This window comes from Frieseomelitta varia, unplaced genomic scaffold, assembly GCF_011392965.1.
Source record: "Frieseomelitta varia isolate USP_RPSP 00005682 unplaced genomic scaffold, Fvar_1.2 scaffold_146, whole genome shotgun sequence".
Lineage (NCBI taxonomy): Eukaryota > Metazoa > Arthropoda > Insecta > Hymenoptera > Apidae > Frieseomelitta > Frieseomelitta varia.
The window spans coordinates 262592-274852 of record NW_025109150.1 but is presented as its reverse complement, the minus strand read 5'-3'; the positions used below and the strand labels follow the sequence as shown (position 1 = coordinate 274852).

The window sequence follows — 12261 nt, the reverse complement described above, 5'->3', positions numbered from 1 at the left end:
GAAAGGCTCTTACGTCCAATTTTTATATATATATAATAATTTATATAAATACCTAACATAATAATATTATTATTTTTATAATAATATTATAATTTATTATTATTTTTATCATAATTATTATAAATTTATATAAATACCTATAATAATAATTTTATGATTTATATAATAAATAATATATTATATATATTAAATATATTATATAATACATTTATATAAATACCTAATATAATAATAATTTTATTATAATTTTTATTATAATTATTATAAATTTATATAAATACCTATGATATAATTTTTATCATAATTATTATAAATTTATCGACGTTAATAAATACCTATAATAATAATAATTTTATGATTTATATAATAAATAATATATTCTATATATTAAATATATTATATAATATATTTATATAAACACCTATAATAATAATTTTATAATTTATATAATAAATATTATATATATTATATATACAATATATTTATATAAATATTTACATCACTACGTCAATTGAGATAAGCTAACGATTTCTAGAAATTTGTTCTTTCCTGAAAACATGGTACGAAGACTGCTGTACTGCGTAGCGTGCATGAGCCACGTACGTCTATAACCATTGTTGTTACAAAGTTCTCGCATAATTGACGTGTTTGCGCGTCTCATTTTCTGCTGGCCGCACGTGTCTATGGCTCTTTTCTCTCTGTGAGAAAAAAGGAGCATAAGTAGGACTGGCAAGAGTGGCAAACGGGAGCGGAACCGAGCTCTCCTGTGGCCTTCATTACCTTTTGGATGCATTAGTTACAGTCGCAGCTGCAACCAAATAGTAAAATTCCATTTACCATTGCGGTATCCGTGTGTTTATCGATTCGTATTATAGGAACAAGTTCGAGGATGCATGTATTACAGCGGCATTATGATTAATGAAAGCGATATGGATCACGAAGTAGGTCAAAGACGCTCAAATACGTGCATAATTCATTCTTAAATTCTCATCTGTAATATAATTGCACGATGCAAAATTGCCGGTAATTCAATTTGTTGTAACTTCGCAAGGGAAGATCGCACAACTGTCCACTTGCTCCCCTTTTAAAGCGACAGTCCGTCCTGGCTTTTCAAAGGATGATTTCACATCGGGAAGACCTCGAAACATTGAAAAAATTTTTCTTCAAAGTTCATTTTTCAGTCTTGACGATTGAAATTTCCTCTTTACGACGACGAGCTTTCTCTTGGAACTCGCCTTTCTTCCCACTAAATTCATTTCCAAAAACTTACTTTTTCGTGATTAGATTCATTTCAGTCTCGAGGATTGAAATTCTTCTCTTTGAAATTTGTGCTGTATATTCATTGAACCCTGAATATCAGGATTGAATGATGAATTAAACAAAAAAAAAAAAATTATACAGCGAGTTTGTAAGGGATCATTGCAGAAGTGAGACTTCGATCTTCATAACGACGAAAGTGGTGAATCCAATTGCGAAAAGCATCTTTTAATTTCTTTCACACGTTTGAATTTTGATAATTTCTCACTCACTTTCCTTATTAATTACGCGACGTAAAGTAACCTTCAGAGGGAACAAACTCATGACTGTCAAAGTAAAAGCTTTGCGCTTTAAAATAAATGGATTTATTTAGCGTATTTATTTCGTGTATTTAAAATAAGTGGATACTTTTTTCTTTTTGCAAAGTTACGTCAATTTAACTGATCATTGGCACAATTACGTTAGTCACTATATGCACCTAGTACCAAAGAGAACGTCACAAGATAATCTTTCATTAAATAATTTAATACATGTATTATAGAAGAATAATTTAATAAATAATAAATAAACAATAATATAGAAGAATAATTTAATAAATAATAAATAAACAATAATATAGAAGAATAATTTAATAAATAATAATAATTTAATATCAATTTAAGAATAATTTAATAAATAATAATAATTTAATATTACTTTAAGAATAATTTAATAAATAATAAATAAAAAATAATATTACTTTAAGAATAATTTAATAAATAATAAATAAAAAATAATATTAATTTAAGAATAATTTAATAAATAATAAATAAAAAATAATATTAATTTAAGAATAATTTAATAAATAATAAATAAAAAATAATATTAATTTAAGAATAATTTAATAAATAATAAATAAAAAATAATATTAATTTAAGAATAATTTAATAAATAATAAATAAAAAATAATATTAATTTAAGAATAATTTAATAAATAATAAATAAATAATAATAATTTGATAAATAATAAATATACATGTATTATAGAAGAATAATTTGATAAATAATAAATATACATGTATTATAGAAGAATAATTTAATAAATAATAAATAATATTATAGAAGAATAATTTAATAAATAATAAATAATATTATAGAAGAATAATTTAATAAATAATAAATTAGAATAATTTAATAATTAAATAAATAATTCGTGTATTATAGAAAGGAATATGGTCGTCTAATTCTGCACGTATGTACGACTGCAGCAGACATCCAATTACCACCTGATCGAGCAATCAGTCTCTCGAGTGGCTGCGTCACAAACGATGTTTCCCAGCCGACATCAAAAAATCCCGAGGAAAATTACCCATAGCCTCTGGGATATACGTCTCTCGTTGCCGTGATTCTCTCGTTTCGCTCGTGCTAAAACGGATCAACGGATTCGAGCCGGATCGTTTCGTTAGCGATCCGAGGGAATCACGAACGACGACGCTGCCTCGCATGTATCTGGGTCGAAGGGGCTCGCGGAAGAACGAAATCAGAGAGGAAAGGTGGATTAATCAGATTTCACCTGAGGTCGTTCGCGTAACCGTGAGACGAGAATGTGTCGGTCCGCATAACCGTGTGAAATTATTGTCTATGAGAAACCTAACCCAGAATCTCCGCGCATACTCCTGTAGTACACTAGTCTTTGTCTTTTCACGTGCGTGTCGTCTGTTTCCATGATCGTGTAGCAAAGTGTCCACTTATCGTCCAGTATTTAATTTTGGTAAATTTCCCGCCACTTTTCTTAATTTTGGCTATTTCGCTGACTCGTAATTATTCAACATGACTTTTTTTTCTTTTTTGAAATGAAATGTGTAACCTTCTCGTCGTTCTTTCTTCTATTTTAGTGATAACGTGCACTCTTTGTTAGAAAAATAGTAACGAACATAGTCAAATTGGAAAAAGCCGATAAACTAGAAATTTATCTTAATTTTTTTTTTTTTTATTTCAGGTTCTTGCATTCTGTTTTTAAGAATTAAGAAAATTCCATTGATGTTACAGTTACAGTTAATTTTTTCGACGTTTTAACGACAAAGTGAACCTCTTGTTGGGTAACGAAATAACAAAAATTGAGAAAAGCCGAAAAACTACAAATGTACCTCGATTCTTTTTCTTTTATTTCAGATTTCCTAGTACTTTTAACTAGTATTTTTAATTAAGAAAATTTCATTGATTTTAATTACAATTACAATTGCTAACTCCTTCGACGTCCCTTCTTTTTTTTTTTTTTTGTTTTAACAATAAAATATATTTTTTATTAGAGAATAGATAGCAAAATAGCAAAATATTTATTAGCGAAATAGCAAAAATTGGAAAAAATCGATAAACTATTACAGAAATTTACCTTCATCCTTTCTTCGATTCAGATTTTCGTATTTTTAACAACTAGAAAAATTCCATTGACTTTGCAATTAGTTACTGTAATTATTCCATAATTGTTGTCAGATGATCTATTTTAGAAACTGCAACACTGCTTGCTTTTCGCCAAGAGATTGACGTTCAGGTGCATAACTAATTGTAAGAGAGTCCCCTTTCGGGATTGAACTTGATTGCAAGGAGATACAAAAGACGGAAACTACAGGAGCACGAATTTATTGCCACCGACACGTTGGACCAAACACTCTCAACTTGCTCGAGGTGATTGACCTGCTCCCTGTATTTACTTACAGGCTTACAATTAGTTTCGCAGCTCTCATTACGGATTAATGGTCGCGTCTACGGTCATACCATGAGGGTACTCACCCCTCATCAATTCAACTATCTTGTCCCGTTATCTGACTCTGTCAAGTAATTCCGATGGTAGATACTACAACAATCGATAGCGCATTAACGCAACACTCGTTTGCAACGTACGTTATCAGTCGACAAAGCAACGTAATTCGAAACGAATTAAACGCCGATCTTTTAATACTCTGTCATCGACATACTTTTTTCTTCGTATCACCTATCGCCAATTTATTTACGAAGCATCATCACTTCAAATAAAATGACACATCGTTGGAAATAAGCATTCAAATAAGCATTCATGGTATTTGACACGAAATTTTGTCGACTATGCCTTTCTAACGTGTGATATCGTTTAAATCGTCAGCGTGTATCGCGGATTTGCTAGAAGAACAAGAGTTAATTGGTACATAGTTTTAACATTTGAAAAAATAATATGCATCCAATTTTTTAAACTTTCGTAAGAAGCAATCAGAAGCCCAAGTTTATACGAATTATGCGAACTATCGATTTGCTAGAACAAGAGTTAATTGATACACAGTTTTAACATTTGAAGAAATAATATGCATCCAATTTTTTAAACTTTCGTAAGAAGCAATCAGAAGCCCAAGTTTATACGAATTATGCGAACTATCGATTTGCTAGAACAAGAGTTAATTGATACACAGTTTTAACATTTGAAGAAATAATATGCATCCAATTTTTTAAACTTTCGTAAGAAGCAATCAGAAGCCCAGGTTTATACGAATTATGCGAACTATCGATTTGCTGGAACAAGAGTTAATTGATACACAGTTTTTTAACATTTGAAGAAATAATATGCATCCAATTTTTTAAACTTTCGTAAGAAGCAATCGGAAGCCCACGTTTATACGAATTATTCCAGCGAGTATTAATCGACTCGGGAAATTTCTTCTTCTGAAATACTCTTGTTCTTCTAGCTTGCTCACTCCAGGCATCTGTTCAGATATCACACGTCGCATCGTACAACTGTATACCAAATGTATACGTTCGTTATAATTATCAGCAAATAACAAAATGAAAAAAAGTCCTGTTGGCTAGATTTAGATACGACGTCTCTCCAGAAGGTAACAGTCGAGTCGCAGAGGGTTAATCACTGTATTAGCAGATTACGAAGGATCTTTATATACTCTCCCCACTCGAGAGTCGTCACCATCGCGTTGTAACAACGCTGACGCGTAATCTCCTTTGGAAAACTTCTACTGTTCTAAAAAAAAAAAAAAAAAAAAAAAAAAAAAACGTTCCGGGAGATTTACGGACGGAGAAAGACCATAAAACCCTGGGAGCTTCGTAAGCCGGAGCTTTGGAAGCAGGCGCGTGTTGGCCAACGTGTACGTGGCAGCAACAATGGGAAAAGCGACGAGATCGTCCGTAACAGGAATACGATACACACGTTCAAACTGTAAGTCAGAGATCTCCTTGAAGCGATCATTGATTTCTCAACGCGTATGTTGAGAAATACAAAAGGGGGCTGCCGCCTCTCTGTGTTTGCGTTTCGCGCGTTTTATTTTATTTTATTTTTTTTTTTTTTTTTGGCGAACGAAAGAACTGGGACGAAAACGACGACAATTGATCGGTTTACCTATCTATCTATGATTTACGGTTCCTTTTGACTAACGTTTAACAAAGGCAAATTAATTCTTCGGTGTAGTAAAATCGTGATCAAGACGCGAGTTTCGCGATACGTGACAGTTGGAGTCGTCGTGTTGACTCGCTCAACAAATCCAACTATGAGAAAAATCAGCAAGGGTTTATCTTTGTCTACTATACTAAATGGAAAGCTTTGTACTCTCTCCTCACTTTGCATTCAATGCCACGTCATAAATAGTACAGATAGTTTTACATGTTTTATACATTCTAACGGTGGGCAACAATACGATCCGAATCGCAATGTAAAACCACCAAAAGTGTAGAATATGAAATATTCATGTTGGACGCGAACCATAACCTCAATGTGAAACACCGGTAGGTACAGCAATACGCAACATCTGAAGTATTTCTTTCGTTCCTGTAAGTGCCAAGGTCATTGAATTGAAGGTACGAATTCGATATAAAGCGTTTAAAAAAATTGAAAGTTTCACGTTCAGTTCGCGTAAAAAAAACAGTGAACAGAGAAAATTTTTATGCACCATAATACAGTCTCGTTTCGTTCGAATAAAATTTATTTATTTATTATTCGTTTTTCAAATTCAATTTACAAAAAGTGGTAGAATTATAAAAATTTTAAATGTAACGAGGTTATTAAAGTTATAGGTTAAAATTGTTAAAGTTATAATTTTTTAATTATATCTTTGCAACGTAGCAACACGTTTTATTCCTCACCCGGTCGCACGACACACGGAGAAACATAAATGATCTTGAAGAAAGATGAGCTTGGGAAGGAAATTCTTTCTTACCCCAGTTATTGGCCTTTCGATACCATTGGCGTTAAGCGAAAAATACTTTTTACATTGTCAAGCAATACGAAAAGATATTTAGGTGGCCTCGCATAAAAATGGGTCACCCAGTATGGATGACCAACCCGGACAATATTGAGTCTGTGCGAATACTGACAATGAGCTAGCAACAGTCTACATAAAAGTGGATACTGTGAATAGTTAGACATAAGGGCAAGATCCAGTAGTTGGCCATCTCCTTCCCCTTTCACTTGATAACCAAATATATATATAAGGACATGCTTTACACACATTCGATAGCATAAAACATTCTATATCATTAAAAGCATTAAACATTCTAAATCATTCTACATCATATTCAAGAGACATTCATCACATTCCAAGAAATTCTAAATCATTGCAAATCATTTTATATCGTTCTTTATTTCATACACGGCCACAACAACAACGTAAGGGAATAAACTCTTCTAAATTATGAGCGTGTTGACTCCATTACACGGAATCCAACACACACGTCATCGTCATCCGTTTGCTCCAGATACCTCGAAGACGAATACACGTTTCAACCGACTCGCACACGTCATTAACAGACTGATTGGAAACGAGCACAGCGCCTAGTCTCTTCTCTCTCTCTCGAGTTGCCCCGAGTTGGTTTGAAATCGAGAACCAGCGAAATCTACTAAAAGACCTCCGCTTTTCTTCTGGCTAGCCACTTACAATTAGCATCAAGAGACCTTGTCGGAAGAGCGGCGAGGGGCCACTTTCTACGGGCGTTGCGCACGGTCAAGTGCGAGAAGAAGCTGAAACTTTGAACTCTCCTTGGTAATTCGAGACACTGCGCTTTCTACGTTCGTTGCGTCGTTTATTATGCTCGCGAGTGCATTCTTTGTGCATAGTTGTTACATCCTCCAACGAGCAACGCGCGTAAAGAAGTTTTTAATGGTTCCGGCTTATTTACGAGCCTCGTTTCACACAATATTCCCATAATTTTTCTGTTATTCCTTCCCTTTCTTCCCTTTACCCTGCGCTCTAATTTCTCCAACCGAAGTCGAAGTTAACCTTGTCCAGGAGAAAAGAAAAAAATAACAACGTCGTTGGACGGCCAAACAAGCCTGACGATGATGGCTCAATTCCCTCCCTTCGATTTGCCATAAACAACAATATAAAGAGACGTACCGAGCAGAGAGCAGACTAAAGACTTTATAGCATAATTTTTGACACCGGTTGCAACAACCATAGGGAATAAAACACTATAAAAAATCCAACAACGTTTCGTCCTTTTCGCGATTCTAAGGTTTACGAGGATTCATTGACTATGCGTGTTACGCGATTCGAGAATTTGGGACATCGTTAAATAATGATTCGGAGGTTTAGATTAAGTACAGTGACTCTTATTCGGACAATCATGCTATTCAAAATATCGTTGCGGACTTCGATTGTTTATAATAGTAAGTTTGGATTAATCTTAGGCGTAGAAAAAAATGTCGACCACACCCCGGACGATTGATTGTTATTTAATACCATCGGCTCGATCATTTTGCTCGAGAATGAAGATCCATCGATTCGTTGCGTAACAACCCCATCAATGAAATCCTCCGTTTCTATAGTTGTCCACTCGAGCTGCCCCGCGCATCGCGCAGCCATTTCAAACCCTTCAGCCTTTTCAGTCCGTTTCGAATTCTAAAACTCGCCCCTTCGTTCCACACGAATCGATCGAGGAGGACACAAAAGCGTCGATATATCGCCGATATAGCGCCACGGTTGTTCGAGCGAAAATGTTTCACGCGAAAGAAGGAGGGGGGAGGGGGGGGGGGACAATGAACGAAGACAACGTAGAAAAGGAGGAGAGCCACGTGGTCGATTCACAGAGGGTGGTTCTCGCCGCGTTTATTTCTTTTTTCTTCTCTTTTTTTATTTTTATTTTCAGCCCTCGCGGCGCGGTGTTTTATCGCGCTGGAAAAATAACTGGCCGCCCCGACGAAAACCATCGAAACAATGGGCCCTCGTTATTCCCAGCCCCGGATATATTCAAAGCGTCTTCGAAACGGGTCACGAGCGTGCGGCATACGCACTGCGGATATCGCGTCGGCTTCCTGCGTTTCACCCTTTCGGCCGAAAAGCGACAGGAGGCACGAGCTTTTCGGACGATAATCCCTTGATACGCAGCGCCCTCCATTCTTTTCCCCTCCTTTCTGCCCGCTGTCTCTGTGCTCCCTTTTTCTGTCATTGTTTTTCGAGTTGCATCGTCCTCGTGACACGGTGGGGTGCTCGCGAGAGTATTCATTTGGTCGCTTGGCACGGAAAATTTCTTTTTTCCTCTTGTTTTCTTCTTTTTTTTTCTTTTTTTTTTTTTTGGAGGAAATTTCATTATCGTTATACGAACAGATTGGATGTTTCATTGTTACGTTGTACGAACAGATTGCGAGTTTTTGCGCAAATTTTTTTGAAACGAAATTAATTTAAATGGACGTTTTTCGATACTGTAGAAAATTTTATTTTACTTAGGAGTTAATACAGTTTTAATGTATAATGTAATTTAATAATAAGCACACTAAATCGCCGATATATTTAGAATATAGGTTATATTATAGCCTTATTATCTAATTATATTTATGTTAGAAGTTATGTTACAAATAGGATTATAGGTTATGTTATAGGTTATGTTGTAAAGTTAAATTATTATTACTGGATGGCAATGTTTATTAAATTTGATGAAAACGATATTACTTTTGGCTGTCCCTAATATGTATACTGTAGATCGAATTCTATCGAACTGTTGTGTGATGAGGAAGTCATCGATATATATACAGGGTGTCCCATTTTAATCCATAAATGCAATTATCTCCGAAACTATTCATCATTTAAAAAATGTCTCTATTATCTCTATTATATATATATATATATATTATAAGCTAGTATCATATATATAATAGATATATAATATATAATTTTTCATTTATATACATTTTCTAAATCATTGTAAATCATTCTATTTCATACACAACCACGACTGTAAGGGAATAAACTCTTCTAAATTAATAGCGTGTTGACTCCATTACACGGAATCCAACATATTACATGATAAGCTAGTATCATATATATATAATAGATATATAATATATAATAGAACATTTTTACATCTATAAGTTTCGGGGTAGAAATGTTGTCTTGTTCAAACAAATATCTCTGCGAAACTGCAAAGTATAATGTTTAATTATACCCTTACAACGTAACAACGATCACAACGTGAATAAATCCTCTCGAAGTATAATACATAAGTGTTACTCCTCTACGCAGAATCCGAACATTTTATTAGTACAATAAACAACTGACCGTTCAAAGCCAAGTCCCGTAACAGTGTCAATAAGATCTCAGAGTGTTTGTTCGAACATTCGCGCGAGTATTCGAATACTTTCGCGTGATTGTCTGTCCCATCGCCAAGAAATGACAACGAAAGTCACGAGAACAGGGAGAGTCGGGGACGGAAAGAATCGCGGATGGAAAAAAAACCTCGCGATAAAAGGGGAGAAGCTCACCGCCTGACGAAGAGAGTGTCTTTTGTGCGTGGAGCTTTTGCGACGATAAAGAATATTCCTCACGTGGATTCATCCTCACGAGCCTGGTTTTCACCGACGATTTAACGAGCACAAAGGGGACTATCGTTTCGTCAACGTTTTCTCTTCCTCAGTTCGTCTCTCAACTTATCTTAATGCGTGGCGATAATCTGTTTGGTTGGCGATCATCTCCGATGTTACGCGGGATTTGAATAGAACACACTTTTTTTATATGAGCCGGAATACCGTAGTATTCCAGCGTAACTTTTATTTATAAAATAGTACAATAAATTAAACACTTACGTTTGGTTGGCGGAATCGAACTAACTTGAGGAGTTTGGGGATGGCCCTTTTATACTTATGTTATCGGAGTTTTGGGCAAAGGTTGGATGTTGTTATCGTTGTTTTGTTGGTGGATGAGTCGTTGTTATAGTCAATATGTGACTCATGGTGACTCGTCGTTACATCCGAGACGATGTCTAGAAAGACCGGAATGGAAAATCGTATTTCTCGAATCTTGAAAAAAATCTTTCGCGTGGTTTTTCCAGGGGTGGTCTGGAAAAAGGCGCTCTGTCTCGAGACAGAAGCCAGACACGATTCGTATGACGGATCGGAGGTTCTTGCGGTCAGAGATACGACAGAGATTCGTCTTGCTTCTACTTGCGTTCTTCCCTGCTTGTTTCGCGTCGTTTCTCGTCGCGGTGAACGATGCTCGAGGTTAATCGAACGCAGCCTAACGAAATTGATAGTGAGTCAGTTTGTTTCGCACGACACAAGAGAAGAAACAACGAAGTTTGCGTCGGTATTCTCAGCATCTGTTAATTCTAATTTTTGTCCAAATTCTAATTTTCTAATTTTTATCCAAATAATGTACGATCGAGTGATTTGTTTTTTTTTTTTTTTTTTTTTTTTTAAATTTATCAGTCTCATTTCCGCGTCAATCCTTTTTCCCCTATTTAATTATAAAGGACATATATATTGTATAACTGTATATATACATTGTATAATTGTGTAATTGTGTAATTGTATATATGTTGTATAATTGTATAATTGTGTAATTGTATATATATTGTATAATTGTGTAATTGTATAATAGTATATATATTATATAATTGTATAATAGTATATATATTGTATAACTGTATAATAGTATATATATTATATAATTGTATAATAGTATATATATTGTATAATTGTATAATTATATATATATATTGTATAATTGTGTAATTGTATATATGTACATTGTATAATTGTGTATATATTGTACAACTGTATAATTGTATATATATATATAATTATATAATTGTGTATATATTGTACAACTGTATAATTATATACATATATATATATATATATATATATATATATAATATAATTGTATAATTGTGTATATATTGTATAACTATATAATTGTGTATACATATTATATAATTGTATAATTGTGTATATATTGTATAACTGTATAATTGCATATGTATATTGTGTAATTGCATAAATGTATATCTAAGATCCTTTCAAGATGTAAGATCCGAGGATCCTTTGTGTCTGTTTTATGTTTTAATTCTTCAATGTGAATTTTATTGTACCATCGACTGTCTTTACATTTTTGATCCAAGTGTAATTTTTATACAAACAATGTACAATCAAGTGATTTTTTTTTTTAATTTATCAGTCTCATTTTCACTCCAATTTGATATCTATTTTCAGAGCCCGTCAAAGAAAACCTCTCGGAAGAATTATGTACTCGCTCCTTCTCCAGAAAGGCTCTTTCGAAACCGTTGGCCGAAAGCGTAAAAATTTTTTGGACTGCAACGTCCACGAACATGTACATACGTTAGTTCGTGCATCAATATCTCAACCTTCTGGAAACGCCGCGTTTGTTTCTCGCCAAATATTTCTTGCCGAACTTCTCTTTCACGAGCTACGCTCGCAGCGTGAGAAAGGGACGCGTTTCAACAGAAGCCAGACGGCGAGCGCGCGGCGTTCGGCTAAAAGGAGCAGCAACGAGCTTCGTACATCGATTTCTATAGTCTTGCCAGTTTCTTCAGATTTCTTGCTCGTTCCGGGCGAAATAATTCTCCGAGAATTCTCCACTTATCTCGAGCCACTCTCGCCCGGGCCGAGACTTCTTTTGACGCGAAGCAGACCTCCCCCGACTTTCATCGGGTCGCCTCGAAAAATGAACCTCATTGTTTCATTTTCAGACGAATTCCAGTACCACGAGCTAAACGTCAACGCGTCAATTTCCGCGACGAGGAACAAAAAGATGGTACGCTCTA

General features: G+C 34.5%; 2 protein-coding genes across 2 annotated transcripts in view; both read right to left on the bottom strand.

Moving 5' to 3' along the window:
- The window catches only part of LOC122533382, a 227746-nt gene that overhangs the window by 124893 nt on the left and 90592 nt on the right, over positions 1-12261 (bottom strand). The window lies entirely within an intron of this gene.
- The window catches only part of LOC122534097, a 74025-nt gene continuing 68957 nt past the window's right edge, over positions 7194-12261 (bottom strand). The window contains exon 2 of the mRNA XM_043664422.1: positions 7194-7231. Within this exon, the coding sequence (XP_043520357.1) occupies positions 7209-7231 (23 nt within the window). The 3' untranslated portion in view covers positions 7194-7208. The remainder of the gene's footprint in view (positions 7232-12261) is intronic.